Below are 18,534 nucleotides of genomic sequence, written 5' to 3' on the forward strand. Positions count from 1 at the left end.
ATCTTTGAACTCCTTAATTTTGATGATGACTTGTAATGTTCTTTTGAAAATATGTGTGACTTTTCCTTGTTAATTTCCTTCAGTTTGATATTTTTACTCTTTATCACTGTAGCTGAGGAGAAATTAGTGAAAGCCTATTGAGATTTTTATTCTCACCAGTGAGAAAATAGGTGTTGTATTTAAGGTTATTGTTTTAGTTTTAATTTAATAAGAAGATGAAAAGAGGACATCAAATTTGGGTCTTCTATGAAGAACTACTTAGTATGAAGTTCATTTTGCTAACGACAACAGATTCAGCGCTGTTTAAAAGTATAATAATTTTGAACTATGTTTTAGTCAAGTGAAGTAGGTACCACCGGTATTTCTATTATAAACTTTATAATTTTGACCACTTACAATCTTATTTTTATTTATTTATTTATTTATTATTTCCTTTGGGGTTCTTTTGTTGTTGTTTTTTTGTTGTTGTTGTTTTTACAGAGAGGAAGGGAGAGGGATAGAGAGTTAGAAACATCGATTAGAGAGAAACATCGATCAGCTGCCTCCTGCACACCCCCTACTGGTGATGTGCCCGCAACCAAGGTACATGCCCTTGACTGGAATCGAACCTGGGACCCTTCAGTCCGCAGGCCGACGCTCTATCCACTGAGCCAAACCAGCTAAGGCAAGAAACTTTTTTTGTATTATTATTATTTTTTAATCCTCACCAGAGGACATTTTCTTGATTTTTGAAGAGGAGGAAAGGGGAGAGAGAGAGAGAGAGAAAGAGAGAGAGCGATGAGAGAGATGAGAAAGGAACATTCACCGGTTGCCTCCTGCAAGCTGCAAGCCCCCAACCAGGCCAGGAGCAAACCTGCAACCCAGGTATGTGCCCTGATTGGGAATCGAATCCTCAACCTTTTAGTGTACTGGAGGATGCTCCTACCAACTGAGCCACACCAGCCATGGCTATATTTTCATTTTTAAGGTGCTAGAATGACTACTTTTGCCACAGATATTCTACTAGGATAGTTTGAAGAATTCAACAAGGTAATTAAATAGAGGAGGCAATAAAATGTAAGGTTAGTTTTTTTCTGTAGATGGATTTAGTTGTTTTCTAGGAGGTCATATTACTGAATGTTGTTCATTCTGCTTGCCATTTTTACTTTTCAGGTATGGCCACTTTTCTGGAATAAATCGTAAGGTGCAATTAACCTATCTCCCTCATGGTTGTCCTAAAACATCTAGTGAAGAGGAAGGTATGTCATTATTAATGCTTATTGTGTTTTAATTATATGTAGGGACTGGCTTGCTTTTTAGTGGTGTTTTGTTAACTGCTTTCTATCTAAAATGTAGATTTTATCCTTTAAGTAAAGGGTAGATTTTATTATATTGAAAACTGCATAGAACTTCCCTTTTACTCTGGGGTTGTTTCAGAAAACTTATTTATTTATAACTAAATGTTACTTAATGAGCCTCTTCCTCTTTTGGTAGAAGAGGTCAAACTATATAGGATGAAAGCTCAAAAAGTATGGAAAGACTATTTAAAAACATACACAATCAGCGTGTTCAAAAATATTTTTCTCCAGAATAAGCATTTAAATATGATTAGTCTTTTCAGAGTAGTCAGCACAAAAGTTCATATACTCATTTACCTTTCAAAAGAAAAATAAGCAGGGGTTAGAAAAGTCATTTTGTGGAGAAATGCAGATGCCCAATAATTACAGTAGGTCCTCGGGTTATGTCGGAGATCATTCCTACGGCTTGCGATGTAACGTGATATTCGCTATAAGTCAGAACCCACCTACATAAGCATCTACATCACTCACATGGAGCACATACACAGCAGTAATGAAGTGAAACAGTAAAACAAATTTAAAAGAAAGATAACAATTCCTGGTAAATAAATAGTATAAAACATAAAGCACATATGTACATATGTCGAAATGACAGAACTTTTTTTTTTTTTAATAAATAAATGGGAGATGCCAATGTAACCACGAAACATCATATGTCGAGTCCGATGTAACCTGAGGACTGCCAGTAATATGATAATAATAATAATTACTCTTGCCTATCACATTGCAAAAGTGTCTTCTTATTTTATTCTTTTCTCAAACTGGTAATAAAGAATGCTGATGAGAATATAGTGTGGCAGGATTTCAGTCTACTGGTAGGAGTATAAATTGACGTAACTCTTTGAATAGTAATTTGTCAATATCTGTATATCAGGAACTTCAAAAAATGTTCATATGCTTCAACCTTAATTCTACTTATACGAGTTTATCCCAAGGAAATAATTGAATATTCAGGGGAAGATTGATCTATTGGGACTTTCAAAATGGCATTATTTATACTAGCAAAAGTTGAAGTAATGATTATCTTACATGCAAACAGAACTTTGACTATGTGGATTTATATATTTATTAGAGGCCTGATGCATGAAATTCATGCAAGAGTAGGCCTTTCTTCCCCCGGCTGCCAGCATGGGCTTCCCTCTGGCAGGCACCCTTGACCAGGCTTCCCTCGCAGCCCTGGTTTCGTCTGGAAGGACATCCGGTCTAATTAGCATATTATGCTTTTATTATTATAAATTTTAAAATTTGATGTGTTCTCTTATACTGGTGATTAATAGCAATAAGCTTAATTTCTTTTACCTTAATCTTTATGATAAAAAATTCCATAAATAACTAAATTAAAAGTCAGTTAATTAAATGTTCTTCCATAAATTAATATTGGTGTGCATGGTAAAACACATACAACTATTAACTAGCCCCAAGGGAAAGGGTGACTTTCTATTCTAATGAATCATCAAGTTGTTTAAGCACTTATATTGCTGGTTTTTAAAATACCTTTGTTTTTGTAGCATAACAGAACTTAATACAGGACAGATCAAAATTAAGTATAGAAATTACTCACTTATGGTACCTTCTCTAAATCTGAGAAAATACTTGGTCTGGGACACATAGAGATTCCACAATTCCCAATTTTATTTTATTTATTTTTTAATTACAGTTGACATACAGCATTATATTAGTTTCAGATGTACAACATAGTAATTAAATATTTCACAAGTCTTAATTTTAAAAGCTGCTCTTGGCTATATTTTTTTGTATATCTCACCTATACATTTAAAGTATATAATTAATTTAGGCTCTGTCATTTCACATCTTCCTAAAATTTATGCAAATCACTGATTCCTAATCATAGAAAAGGGATATATCTTCTTCACTTCAGCTCTTGATATAAAGACAAGATCTGGATCCCATCATCAAGAAGCTCTTAATCTAGCATGTGTAGCACAATTACATACATTGCTGTCATACCATTATGAGAGCAGTGAGGGAGAAGCAATACTTCCATTCAGAAACTTGGAAAGAGCCTTATTCCAAAGAATGGGGGAGATTTTGAGATTTTAACAGGTGGAATAGGGGGTATTTCTGGCAGAAGTCTACAAAGAGAGGTACGTTTAAGGAACAAAATAATACCTAAGGGCCACAAAGAAAAATTAATCTTGAAACACATGTTTAAAAGAAACAAATTTGACATTTGCTTTATCCATTTACATGTATCCTAGACAGCCGAAGAGAAGAACCATCCTTACTTTTGGTTTTAAAATGGGGAGGAGAACTAACTCCTGCAGGCAGGGTCCAGGCTGAAGAACTTGGAAGAGCTTTCAGGTGTATGTATCCTGGAGGTCAAGGTAAATCTTGGAGTTTCTCTAATTTGGTTAAATGTATACATTGTGTTTTCATATCTTTATGTACTTTGAGACATTAAATGTTTATAGAAATATAGTTAAATAAAAATATAGCTTAAGTGATTTGAGGATTTATTTTCAGGAGATTATGCAGGATTTCCTGGTTGTGGATTACTTAGATTGCATAGTACCTACAGACATGACCTCAAAATATATGCCTCTGATGAAGGACGCGTGCAGATGACTGCAGCTGCTTTTGCCAAGGTATAAGTCAATGTTTTTAGAATTACTAGAATTTTTATCTCATATTGCATTTTAAAATATTTTTATGAAGACTGTGTTAAATTTCCAAATCTGAAACTTTCAACTAAAGCCCTGAAATGACAGTGACAAACTATATTAGTAATAAAGTTTGTTTATTGTAAATAGTTTATACCTTATAAAATTCAGCATGTAACAAAATAATAATGATACTTCCTAATATTTTATATAATAAGTTTAAAAACTGTGTTGGTTTTACTTAATATGTTTAGGGGCTACTGGCACTAGAAGGAGAGCTTACACCCATTCTTGTTCAGATGGTAAAAAGTGCAAACATGAATGGTCTTCTGGACAGTGATAGCGATTCTTTGAGCAGTTGTCAGCAACGTGTGAAAGCAAGACTTCATGAAATACTTCAGAAGGACAGAGATTTTACAACTGAAGATTATGAAAAGGTGGGTCTTAACAAACTCTTTTACATGTGAAATATTATACACACAGAAAAGTACAAAAACATACACTTAGCCTTTATTGTATTGTATCATATAATCATCACCATCCAGATAGAGAAATAGAACATTGCAACAACTCTAGCCTCTGTGTACCCCTATCCTGATTGCAACCTCTCTTCTGGCTTTTTATGTTGCTCTTTTTCATAACCATATCATTGGATAAGTCTGCATCTCTAACTACTATAGTTTTAGTAGTTTTGACTGTTTTTTAAGCCTCAAATCATAGAATAGTTTTCTTTTATGTCTGGCTTCTTTTACTCAATATTGTTTGTGAAATTCACATGTATTTTTGAGAATTTTAATTAGCTAATAATCATCTATCTCTGTGTAGTATTTTATTTCAGATGTTGGTGAACTTTCTCTGTAAAAGACCAGATAGTAAATGTTTTAGGCTTTGGGGTTTATATTTGGTCTTTTGTTGCATAATCTTTTTTTTTTTAACCACCTTTGAAAAATGGACAAACTATATGGGCTATGTCACTGGCCACATTTGCCCTGCAGGGCTTAGTTTTACCCCATCTTATATTTATGAGTATACTACAGTTTATATATGCTTCTATTATTGCTATAGTTTTGGGTTATTTGATTAATAATGCTATGACTATCCTTGTGTGGGTCCTATTGCATATGAGCATATGTCTCTCTTGGATCTATTCTAGGAGTAGAATTGTAACCCACAGTATGCTTATATTTCAGTATCAGTAGACGATGTCCAACTGTTTTCCGAAGTCATTGGCCCAATTACACTCCCATCAAAATTCCTTGAGAATTGTCATTGTTCTACATAGTCTCTATTCATGTCATCTTCAGACTAATCAATTTTGATCATTCTGGCGGTAGATGTATAGAAGTATTTCATTGGATAATCCTCTCTCCTAAGGACTTCTCTTTAAGTCTCTTGTCTTTTTTTTCTACTACTTGTTTGTGTTTTTCTTTTTGAGTGGTAGAAGTTCTTTATATTTCAGATATGAACTCTTTTTATATATACTGCCACTTATTCTGAGCCTTTATTATATCTTTTGATAAACAGGAATTCCTATTTTTTATGAATTCCAAGTTCAATTTTTTCCTTTATGGTCAATGCATTTTAATGTATTGTTTATATCTTTTTCTAACCAGAAGGCATTAGATATTCTCATATATGATCTGTAAGCTTTACTGTTTTGCCCTTCATATTTATCTGCAGTCCAGCTAAAATTTTATGCTATAAGGTAAGGATGTAAATTTGTATTTTTTTTCCCTAACTATATGTATTCCTTTGTGTCTCAGCATGACATACTGCAAAGACCATCCTTTCCCCATTACTTTATAATAATCACCTTTATCATATATGTTCGTCTGCTCTTTTGTGGATCACAAATCCTACCTAGTTTCTTCGTTAAGCTTTTCTTGGCTTTTCCTGCATTTCCATATATATTTTTAAATAATCTGGTCAGAAATTCTGTTCGGATATTGATCTACATTGCATTAAACCTGTAGTTTGTGAAAACTTAACATATTTTTTAAAAATTGTACAATTTTAAATGGTATCTCAGAGTTTTATTTTCTAATTGTTGCTGTTATGTAAAAACATTTTTAATATTGACTTTATATGCATCAACCTATTGAACTTGTTTATTAATTTAATGATTTATCTGTAGATTTTTTTTTGATTCTTTAAAAGCATATCCACAAAATTTTTTCTTCCTTCCTGTCTTTATATGTTTTTATTCTTTTTCTTAACTTGATTTAGTAGCTAGCACCTTCAAATTCATGTTAAATAGAAGTGGCATTTCTTGCCCTAGCTGGTTTGGCTCATGGATAGAGCGTCGGCCTACGGACTGGGGGGTCCCAGGTTCGATTCCAGCCAAGGGCACATGCCCAGGTTGCGGCTCGATTCCCAGTGAGGGGCATGCAGGAGGCAGCCAATCAATGATTCTCTCTCATCATTGATGTTTCTATCTGTCTCTCCCTCTCTGAAATCAATAAATTAGAAAAATATATTTTTTTAAAAAGTGGCATTTTTTGTTCATGCTCTGAAAAGGAAAGCTTTTAACACTTGTCCATTAAGTGTGATGTTTTCTCTAATTTTTTATAGCTTCTCATTTCAATATGAGGAAATCCTGTTCCTATTTTGCTAAGATTTTTATCATGAAAATTTATTGATTTTTATCATTATCTTTTCATCTATTGCATCGTATGATATTTTAGAATGTGACACTACTTTTGCTCCTAGAATCAACTTTTTCATGTATTTTTTTAAAATATATATCACTGGGTTTACTAATATTTTTGGTAAGGAGTTTTAAATTACGTTATGTCTTTGACTGCTTTTAATATTAGGATTGTACTAGACTCATAAAAATAGTTAGGGGATCCTATTTAGGTGGAATAGTTTGTGTACTTATGTTTCATTTAATGTTTGGTAAAATTTACTGGTAAATCCTATGGTAAATTTTATTGGCATTTTCTTTGTGATAAAGTTTATAATTATGAATTCCAGAGTAATTTAATAGTTTCTAGTTATATTATGTCATACCAGTATTAAGTTATATTCTTCTAAACATTTATAATAGACTATATAAGTTTTTTGTAATGTCTGAAATATCTGTAGGGACATCCTTTTTGTTTTACCACATTATACCATTTTTCTTTTTAAAAAAATACATTTTTTATTAATTTCAGAGAGGAAGGGAGAGGGAAAGAGATCGAAACATCAGTGATGAGAGAGAATCATTGATTGGCTACCTCCTGTACACCCCTGACCAGGGACTGAGCCTACAGCCTGGGCATGTACCCTAACTGGAAATTGAACCATGACTTTCAACCACTGAGCAACACCAGCCAAGCATATTATTTTTCTTCTTGATGAGTTTTGCCATGGTTAATCCATATTTATTAATTCTTTCAAAGACCTAACTTACAGATTTGTCAAATTTGTTGGTCCTCTAAATTATGCACTTGATTTTCATTTGATTAATTTTTATTGTTTAATGTCTTATTCCTTCTATTTCTACAGTTTTATTTTGCAATTTTTCTAATTCTCTAAAACTAATGTCACTAGATGGATGCTTATTAAGTCTTGAATCTTTTCTAAAATTCATGCTCTGGCCATAAATTTTTCTTTATGCATTGTTTTAACTGTATTCATAAAATATAAAGGTTTATGCAATTTGAGACATTTTCTCATTTTCTTTGTGATTTCTTCTTTGGTTATGGGTTATTTAAAAGTATATTTTTAAAATTTCCAAATCTATTGCATTTTAAAGTTGGACTTTCGTTATTTCTAACTTTATATCATTTTGGTTCAAATACAAATTCCTCTTGGTTTCTTTATCTATTTTTTCTTGCTTTACTGTTATGTTAAAATTTCCAAATATAATTGTGTATTTTTCATGTCTCTGTAGTCCTCTCAATTCTTGCTTTATCTCTTTTGGTTCCATGTTTTTAGATGCATATAAATTTAGAGTTGATATATTTCAATCAGTACTTTTTGCCTTAAAGTTTACTTTGTTTGAGACTAATATAGCTACAACAGTCATTTTCTTTTATTTGGTGTTTGCATAGTATTTCAGATTACTTTTAATCTTTCTGAAACTGTATTTCTTAGGTATAGCTCTTAAAATCTGCATATAGTTGTTTTTTAAATAATTCTTACGAAAATTTTGGTTTATTCTCTCCTTTCTTGCGTCATTGGAATTGATACTTTATATTTCTGTTAGTTTGACATTTTTGTTTGATTTTACTGTTTGTTTTGACATTACCCCAGAGATAGCAGTAGGCTTCTGTGACTTCTAAAAGTTGAATGTTTACATCATGCTTTTACTCTCTTCCTGGACAATGCAAGGACTCTAAAGAGTGCTTTTCAAACTTTAACTTGCGTAAGAATTGTCTGGGGCCTTATTAAAAAATGCAAATTCTGATCCATCATATCTGCAGTGGGGAATAGAATTTTGCATTTTAATAAGCTCCCAATTCATGCCAATATTATTGGTCCTTGAACTATATAGCAGTAAGGCCCCAAATCATTGTAACATTTGCTCAGCTAGCAACTTACATGATACAGTAAGTAATGTTGTTTATTTTTATTCTGTATATTTTAAACCCCACAATGTGTCATTTTTGTTATCCTTTTATACAAGCAATATTTATTTAGATTTACCTATGAATTTACCTTTAAGTTACCTTTTTTCTTCTTTCTGAATTTTAGAGTTTCCATTTAAAGTCATTTTCATTCTGTTTGGAGAGCAATATAGTAAATCTGTTAGTATCACCCTACTGGTGGTGAATTCTTTTTTCCTTGCCTAAAGGTATTTTTATTTCAACTTTACTCTTAGGGTATTTTTTCTTGGATATAGAATTCTAGGATGGCACTTTCTTTCATTGCTTTGAAGATGTCGTTTTACTATCTTCTAGCTTTCAGTGTTTATCTTGAGAAGTTAGTTGTTGATCTTATTGCACCTTTGAAGATAACTTTTAAAAATAACTTATGCCCTGACTGGTTTGGCTCAGTGGATAGAGCGTCAGCCTGTGGACTGAAGGGTCCCAGGTTCGATTCCAGTCAAGGGCATGTACCTTGGTTGCGGGCACATCACCAGTAGAGGGTGTGCAGGAGGCAGCTGATCGATGTTTCTCTCTCATCGATGTTTCTAACTCTTTATCCCTCTCCCTTCCTCTCTGTAAAAAATCAATAAAATACATTTAAAAATAACTTCTTTTGGCATAATCTCATCTTTGGTTTTCAGCAGTTTTTCTATTTTATGTCTAGATGTAAATTGCTTTTTAATTTTTCCTGCTAATAGTTTCTAATAGGATTCTTGGGTCTTTTGTTTCAGTTTTGGAAAATATTTTTTTGGGTTTTTTTTCCCTGTTGCTTTCTTCTGGGTCTCCAAATATATGCTTGCTAGAACTTTGTCTTATCCTTTCTTTTGATTTTTTTTTCATCCTTTTTTCTCTGTGATTTATTCTGGATAATATCTTCTAACCAGTCTCTAATTTACTAAATTTATCTCTGGCTGTATCTAATGTGCTTGTTTATAAAATCAGCCAGTGTATTTTTCAATTTCAGAATTTCTGTTTGCATTTTTATATATAATATTGTCATTTTTCAATAATGTGCAATTCTTTGATAACTTTCAATGTTTTCTTTTATCTTCTTGATCATAGAAAGTCTCTCTTTTTTTTAGTTTTTGATAATTTTATTACTTTGAGTCTCTGGTTCTGTTTCTGTTGTTTATTCTCCTGGTTGGTATTCATGATGTCCTGTTTTCTTGTGTGCTGATTATCTTTAATTATGGGTGAATACTTTGTTTGTGGAAATAAATAGAATATTAACATCTTCCAATAAGGTTTTTTATTTGTTCCTGCTCTATGCCTTTGGACATAGCAATCTAAGATTGCCTTAATCCAGTTTCAAAACAGATCTTTTTGGATCAGCAGTTGACCTGAACCTGATCTGCAGTTGTTGGTGGATTGGTTTGCTTCTGATTCACTCTCACTTTTTTGAGGCAGAGTTTACCAGCGTTTCACCTTTGGAAATCCTGGACTTCACTTTTGCTCCCTTAGCCTAATAGGACTATTAAAGATTTACTCCACTTCTCTGCTGTCTATTCAGGATCAACAAATGTCTCCGATTCAGAAACAGCCTTAAATGCCAGATTCACTCTCTGTATGAGTTTTGGCTCTATAATTCTTTATTATTAACTAGAGGCCCTGTGCACGAAATTTGTGTACGGGGTGGGAAGGGTTCCTCAGCCCAGCTGTGCCCTCTCACAGTCCAGGACCCCTTGGGGGATGTCTGGGACCCCTTGCTCCTTTCTGCCCACTTGCTCGCTGCTCCTTACCACTCGGCTCACTGCTCGTTACCACTCGGCTTGCTGCTCCTTAGCGCTGCCGCAGAGGCAGGAGAGGCTCCTGCCACCGCTGATGTGCTCGCCAGCTGTGAGCCCAGCTTCTGACTGAGTGGCGCTCCCCCTGTGGGAGCGCACTGACCACCAGGGGGCAGCTCCTGCATTGAGTGTCTGCCCCCTGGTGGTCAGTGCACATCATAGTGACCAGTCGTTCTGGTCGTTCCGCCATAATGGTCACTTAGGCTTTTATTATATAGATTCTCAGATACCTCAAAGCAGAAGTATAGAAGTTCTTTGCCCAAGATTTTTACGTATTTACAATGGTTAAATTAAGCTGAACTACTAGTTCATCATAATAAGAAGTGGAACTCTACACTTTTTATTATTTGTAGAAACTTACTTGATGGAATTAAATAATTTGCCAAGCTTAAGTGTAAAATCTAGAATTTGAAACCATGTTGTCATTAATGACTTTTTGTAAAAATCTTATCACAACGGGATTAGCATGGTGTTTCAGAGCACCAGCTCTATAGCCAGACTACCTGCTTTTTTATCCCACTCATCACATACTAGTGGTTGATCTTGGGCTTAACCTCTAAATACCTCAACTGGAAAAAAAGATGATTATAATAATAGAGCCTTAGGGTTATTACATGTAAATAAATATATGTCAAATTGTTAGAACAGTATTTGCTCATATTGAGTCAACAAATTGTTGATGTAAGAATAAAATGGCATTCTGAGTTACAGTACTTCTGCCATATTTTCTCTGATGATGATCTCATGATATCGAAGGTTTAATTTTTTTAACATGAAATTTGAGTTGTTTGCTTCATCCTTAATCTTATTACTATATGGTGTGGCCATCTTAATTTGTGGTATGGAATTATTCTTCAGTTTTGTATATTGTTATTTTGGATAGTTGTGCACAAACAGATTTAAAATATATACTTTATCCATTTGTAGCTTACTCCATCTGGAAGCATTTCTCTTATTAAATCAATGCATTTAATTAAAAATCCTGTGAAGACCTGTGACAAAGTTTATTCTTTGATACAAAGTTTGACTTCTCAAATCAGACATCGCATGGAAGATCCCAAATCATCAGGTAAATATCATATTTTTCTTAGAGCATAGCACAAATAAACATTGCTATTTGTTTACTATAAACATTTTAAAATAAGGTGTAATAATCTTAAAAAATAAAGCTCATACTACGTGTAGTTGTGAGTTAATGTATATCCAACAAAAGAATAAATAGCTAAGTTATAGTTGCTTTTTTTCCTTTGAAAGAAAACGTTCTTATTTGGTTCATTCTGTAGTGTTCCCAGATAGCTAAACAGCAAATAGGCAGCATAATAAACAAGAGCAAACAATAAAAAGGTGACTTGTCTCTGGCTCTGAGACTAGCTTGATTAATAACTTGGACAACCTTGTAAGCTTGGCTTGCTTACTAGTTAAAGTAGATCTTTGAATTGTTTAATTTTTACAGTTTCTTTCCAGTAATGACTGTCTACTCTGTTAAGTGAATCTAATAAAATAATAAATAATAATATAATTAAAGTAAGTTAAAATTTAGAATTGAAAATTTATTAGCTTTAAAGAGTTTTGTATATAATTCTATTTCTTACTATTGATGTGTGTAACATATGGAAAGGTCTTTATAAACCCAAGTTTTAACCTACATATACCTTTATTCAAGTCTACAAAATATATGGTTGTTAATAGCTTATGCCTATGGTGTATATTCTTAATTTGATTTTTAATTTTAATATATTAAAAATTTCATGTTGTTTTAGATATTCAGCTTTACCATAGTGAGACATTAGAGCTTATGCTACGTAGATGGTCCAAGTTGGAGAAAGACTTTAAAACAAAGAATGGAAGATATGACATTAGTAAAATCCCTGACATATATGACTGTATAAAATACGATGTCCAGCATAACGGTTCCTTGAAATTAGAAGACACAATGGAATTATATGGTCTTTCAAAGGCCTTAGCAGATATTGTTATCCCTCAGGTAAGTAATTCCTAGGAATCAATTGTTTTCAGGCATCCACTGGGGGTCTTAGAGTGTATCCCCAGCAAATAAGGGGGACTCCTGTATGTAGTTCTCATACAAATAAAAATATTTCGCCGAAACCGGTTTGGCTCAGTGGATAGAGCGTCAGCCTGCGGACTGAAAGGTCCCAGGTTCGATTCCGGTCAAGGGCATGTACCTGGGTTGCGGGCATATCCCCAGGAGGAGATGTGCAGGAGGCAGCTGATCGATGTTTCTCTCTCATCGATGTTTCTAACTCTCTATTCCTCTCCCTTCCTCTCTGTAAAAAATCAATAAAATATATTAAAAAAAAAATATTTCAAGTTTAGAAACCTGATGACTGAGTCAATAATGTAAAACTTTGACTTGTTTAGAATATACTAATTTAAATTAAGAGAGTGACACTGTGTGTGCAAGAAAAATGTATAAACATATATTCTGGTGTACAAAGTGTTCTGCTTCTATAAAAATGTGTTTCCATTCTTACATTGAATTAATTTGTATATCTATATAGTGTATATCTAAGCTTAAGGTTGACAAACATGGTTTATTGCTTTTAGTTATCTTAATTAAGCATATTTCAATCATGGTAGGTATTTTTGCTATAGTAGAAACAACTTTTCACTTTTTAACCAGTTTAATCCTCAGGGATCCTGTTTTAAAAATTATACTTTAGCCCAGCCAGTATAGCTCAGTGGTTGAGCATCGACCTATGAACCAGGAGTTCACTGTTCGATTCCTGGTCGGGGCAGATGCATGGGTTACAGGCTCAATCTCCAGTGGGGGGTGAGCAGGAGACAGCCTATCAATGATTCTCTCTCATCTTTGATATTTCTAGCTCTCCCTCCCTCTCTGAAATCAATAAAAATATACTTTAAAAAATAAAAATGATACTTTAAAATAATCATGATGGTATGGTGATAAGAACATCTAAAGACTAAGTTTGGTATTAAGAGTCTCTTCATTGAGATGGCACATATTTATTGAAGTTCAAAGACAATTTCTTTAATTATTTGTAGATTTTGACATACAGAAGCTTCATTATAATTACATTTGCCATGTGATGTCCAATGATACTTTCATTAAATATTAACACATAATAAGCTTTCAAATAGCCTCATTTGTTAATTTAATCTGTTCTATTTATGGCAGAAGCATTATAATAACATAAGAGAATTTAACTATCTAACAATTAATTAATTGGTCCTGGTTGGTGGTGGCAGATGAACAAAATGTCACTAATGTCACTGGTGAAGGGAAAAATTTATCCTATATAATAAAAGCCTAATATGTTAAATGTCCAGTCGTCCAGTCAGCTGTTCAACCAATTAAAGCATAATATGCTAATGATATGCTAGGGCCACTCAACCACTTGCTATGACACGCACTGACCACCAGGGGCCAGATGCTCCAACCAGTAGGTTAGCTTGCTGCTGGGGTCTGGCTGTTTGGGACTGTGTGAGATGGGCTGGACACACCCTGGAGCCCTCCCACAGTCCCACCCCAGCTGGCCAACCTCCCACACCCCTCCCTGGCCCCAATTGTGCAGCAGTGGGGTCCCTCAGTTCGGCCTGCACCCTCTTGCAATCCGGAACCCCTCAGGGGATGTCGGAGAGCTGGTTTGGGCCCAATCCCACAGGCCAGGCTGAAGAACCCCACTGGTGCATGAATTAGTGCACTGGGCCTCTAGTTTATTATAAAAGTAATATATCTTTCTTAGAAAATTAGAAAATGTAGATAAGGCAAAGAAATCACTATGACATTATCAACTAGATTTAAAGGCCTTTTCCCATAAATTCATGCAGATACAATTTTTCTCTTAGATTTACATATAAAACAAATGTTCTTTATAAAAATAGAACCAGGAAAAACATACTGTTTTACAGCCTGATTTTTCCCCCTTCACTTAACATTAAGAACTTTTCATATCAGTACAGCATTATATACATAATTATTACTGATGGTGGAATGCTGTGATGTAACTAACTTATTTAACCACTTCTTGTATTTAAAAATATGGGTTTTTTTTTCTTTCACTCTTTTTACACATATGTTTTTATCTCAAGACTATTTGTGTAGCTTTAGAAACCTTTTACCAGTTTTCTTCCAGATGCACAGTGTATGAGAGAGAGTATCTGTTTCCTCATGCCTTGATAACAACAAGAATTTCCCCTGGTAATTTTTAATTCCAGCATTTTCCTTTCATTGACTTATACATACACAATTGCATTTATATCCCTTTTACATACCTAATTCACAATCATCTATGTTGGTAAGATAATTGAACCAACCAAGCTTTAGTTTAAGGGAAATGACCCCAAGAATTTCCATTATCGTAGGTCTTCCTTTTGTAATCAATCAGCCCTTTCTTTATTAGTCTTGAGATCTATTGTTCATACTTATCTTTGGCCATCTGGGAAGTACCTGATAGTAAGAAGTATCCTTTAAATTCAAATATCCCAGTTTGTACTTAGAGAGAGTTGTGCCTATTTCTTTCTCCTCTCTCCTTTCCCTTCTTTCCTTCTCTTGTCCACCTCACTTTCTGCCCTCTTCCTTTCCTCTTCCTCCTCTTATCCCATCTACACACACATCACAGATTTTTCTCTTCTCATGTCTGGTCATTTTTTTATCTACTCCTTTGAACTGTAATTTTTATTAGAATTATTATTATAATTTATTTTTCTTTATACCTCATATTACAATCTCTCATAAATTTATTTAATGTATAATAATTATAGACATCATGAAATTTGATAATTTTATGGCATTTTTTTGCCCACCACAAATTAAAACTTTAAAAGTATTGGCCAAAGGCTTTATATAATTTGTTAGCCTTTTTAATCTTTGACATTTGAATAGATAAAAATCTCAGTTTCAATTTGTATTTCTTTTCATATGTTTATTGACTATTTTTTTTTGTGCTTCAGTGTTTGTATTCTTAATCCATCTTTGTTTTAGGGTTGTTTCTACATTTAAAACCTAACCTGCCAATTGAGTTGGACTACAACCCATAAAGACTACATTCATCATCCCTTCTTCAAAATAACTAGGTGGTTTTATTTTCAGTACCACCAAAAATTCTTTCAATTATACTTAACTAGAGGTCTGGTGCATGAAATTCATGCACTGAGGGGGGAGTGGTGTCTCTCAGCCTAGCCTGCACCCTCTCCAATCTAGGACTGCTGGCTCCCAACAGCTTGCCTGCCTGCCTGCCTAATTGTCCCTAACCTCTTCTGCCTGCCAGCCTGATTACCCCCTAACCACTTCCCTGCAAGCCTGATTGCTCCCATCTGCCCTCCCCTGCCGGCCCAGTCGCCCCCAACTGCCCTCCCCTGCAGGCCTGGTCATTCCCAACTTCCCTCCCCTACAGGCTTGGTCCCCTCCAACTGCCCTCTTCTGACAGCCCGGTCACCCCCAACTGCCCTATCCTGCAGGCCCGGTCGCCCCTAACTGCCCTCCCCTGCTGGCCTCCTTGTGGTGGCCATCTTGTGGTGGCCATCTTGTGACCACATGGGGGTGGCCATCCTGTGTGAGGTCTGATGGTCAATTAGCATATTGCCTCTTTATTATATAGGATACTTTTGGGAATAGTATACTTAAACAGCTGCAGAAATGTAAACTAGGAGTTGTGTATAGTGTTCAAAAGGCTTATTATAGTTCTTTAATTTAGCAGTGCATTTGTTACAGCTCTCTGGCATTATACCTTTTTTTCCCTAATATCATGTGTTTTCTGCTCAGGAATATGGTATAACCAAAGCTGAAAAGCTGGAGATTGCCAAAGGCTACTGTACTCCTCTAGTTAGAAAAATTCGCTCAGACCTTCAGAGGACACAAGATGATGACACTGTAAATAAACTCCATCCTGTGTAAGAGACTGTACTGGTATTTAAATCTATAGGTGTCTATTTTGGTATACTTCAAATCTAAATTAATGTTCCTTTTTAATGTTCCTATGAAGTAATTAGGAATGTGTCACTTGGCACATTGTGGAAATAAGGATTGCCTAGGTATTCCTAACAGTTAACTTCCAACCAGGATTCATTTTCCCTCCAAATTGGGTAAGAGCTGAAGTGAACAGGGAAAGGGAATGTGTCATTATTCACATTATTCAGCATGTACCCCATTCAGCAGCATAAACATTGTGAACTTCTTTAGTACTATGACCTCTGTTATTTTTAGTAGAGGAGCTACAATGAGCTATTGGCAGTGAATTTGACTAATGTTAATTCTTCTTTGACTAATCTCAGAGGTCCCAGTTAGTTCCAGTTATTTTCATGTTAAAGGAATATCTAGTAAGATATTCCTCAATTGTGGTTGGAAGAGGCTAGATTTACTTACGGTGGTCTTTAATCTTCTAATAAGATTAAATTCCATTTTATAGAATAATTTCAATGCTTATTAAGTTTTGACTATATGGTTGTTTAACACTGCTTTTAACTTTAGGTATTCCAGGGGTGTTCTGTCTCCTGAACGTCATGTCCGTACCAGATTGTATTTCACCAGTGAAAGTCATGTACATTCTTTACTATCTATTCTTCGCTATGGTGCCTTATGCAATGTAAGTAGAATAAGTTATTCCAGTGTACTTAACAGATGTTTCCTTGAATTTGTCATCAAATCACTAATGCCTGTTTTTACTGTGTAATTTTTAATTAAATCTTTATTGTTGAAAGTATTACATATGTTCCTTTTCCCTCCCCTCCATTGATCCCTTCAAATAATAAAGATTTGGTATCTAGATTCTTAATCTATTATTGGGACTTGATAGATTAAGTTATTATCAAAGTTCCCCTAAGGCTATTTCAGAGTTCTGTGCTTGTCATATTTTCCTCTTGTTTTGGTTTCTTCTTTGTCCCAACAAAGAATAGCAAAGTGGCATCCCTTACAACATTGTAGATTCGTGGAGCTTTAACAAATGAAATAGTGTGTGAAAAAATGTGGTCCTTAATTAGCAAGGCAAGAGCTTATACATTCACTAGTAACAATGGAATTATTTTTGGAGAGGAGGGATATATCTCCTTTGTAGTCCCCTTTTAACCCTTTTGCAGTTATTTAGAAGATGGAAAGAATGTGCAGGATATAGGAACCAATAGAAGGCCTGTAGTTTGGAACATAATGTGAGTGATGAGTAGATGGCAACAGATAAGTTTGGAGAGCCAGTGCCTTGGATCATAAGGGGATTGGGAAGCCATTGAAATGTTTTAAGCAGGGGAAGTATATTTGATTACTTTGTGGATAATACATAGGTAGGAGTAGATATAAGGAAATCAGTTAGGAATTTATTGCAATGATCTAAAGAAGGATGGTATAGTTTGGACCAAGGTGGTGGCAGTTAGAACTAGAACTTGTTAAGTATACATTGTATTTGGCTGCATTTCTCAAAACAAAAGCTGAACAAATCCATCTTTTAAAAATCTGCTTCCAAATAAAAGAAAAAATGTTACATGTATTTACTAAAGTAAAAATTAAACTCTATACCAAAATGATGTCCTATTTTCTAATTTTTTAAAAAAATATATTAATTTGATCTATAATTATTATCCCAACTCATATTGCCCTTATAAGGCCCTGTAACTAATATATACTTATACCCTTGATCAATATCTTCCCAGTTGAAAGTTTTGATGTTTCAATGTGGCCTGAGTAAAATCTATCCCTCTCTAGTAGCTTAAAGGTTTGTTCAGGAAATAAGATTAAGCAAGGTTTCAGGGAATACAAATAATGGGCCTTAATTAAAGATAAATATCACATGATCTCATTCATTTGTGGAATATAATGAACAACATAAACTGATGAACAAAAATAGAACCAGAGTCATAGAAGCATCAAGCAGACTGTCCAACCTATGACCAAAGGCAGGGGTTGAGGGGGTAAGAGATCAACCATTGATGGTTATAGAGACGCATTCGTCAAGGCTCATAGGACTGTCTACTAAAAAGGATACATTTTCTACATTACTAGTTAATACATACAAAGTATTACATATGTCTCCTTTTTCACCCTTTTCATGAAGTTTCTATAAGAATTTTCTATATCCAAGTTATTGATATGTATGTGTTACCCAAGGTAAGTAATTTTCTGTCCAGGGGTTGAGGGGGTAAGAGATCAAGCCTGGGTCCCAGGTGCCAGAGGGAAGTTGGTGCCGGCAGCTGGGGGATGGAAGGCCTACTCTTGCATGAATTTCATGCATCAGGCCTCTGCGCTATATAT

General features: G+C 34.4%; 1 protein-coding gene across 21 annotated transcripts in view; it reads left to right on the forward strand.

Annotated features, from left to right (window-relative positions):
• The window catches only part of PPIP5K2 (diphosphoinositol pentakisphosphate kinase 2), a 66,253-nt gene that overhangs the window by 23,230 nt on the left and 24,489 nt on the right, over positions 1-18,534 (forward strand). For 17 of the 21 annotated variants that reach the window (XR_004967479.1, XM_036308765.1, XM_036308764.1 and 14 more), the window contains 8 exons: positions 1,153-1,238; positions 3,557-3,682; positions 3,822-3,943; positions 4,213-4,395; positions 11,247-11,388; positions 12,080-12,303; positions 16,063-16,190; positions 16,768-16,882. Coding sequence is in view for 20 of the 21 variants with exons in the window: in XM_036308765.1 (XP_036164658.1) it covers positions 1,153-1,238; positions 3,557-3,682; positions 3,822-3,943; positions 4,213-4,395; positions 11,247-11,388; positions 12,080-12,303; positions 16,063-16,190; positions 16,768-16,882 (1,126 nt within the window). In the remaining variant the exon portion in view is untranslated. The remainder of the gene's footprint in view (positions 1-1,152; positions 1,239-3,556; positions 3,683-3,821; positions 3,944-4,212; positions 4,396-11,246; positions 11,389-12,079; positions 12,304-16,062; positions 16,191-16,767; positions 16,883-18,534) is intronic. The other 4 variants (XM_036308766.1, XM_036308771.1, XM_036308778.1 and 1 more) reach the window with 1 other exon arrangement.

This window comes from Myotis myotis, unplaced genomic scaffold, assembly GCF_014108235.1.
Source record: "Myotis myotis isolate mMyoMyo1 unplaced genomic scaffold, mMyoMyo1.p scaffold_m19_p_5, whole genome shotgun sequence".
Lineage (NCBI taxonomy): Eukaryota > Metazoa > Chordata > Mammalia > Chiroptera > Vespertilionidae > Myotis > Myotis myotis.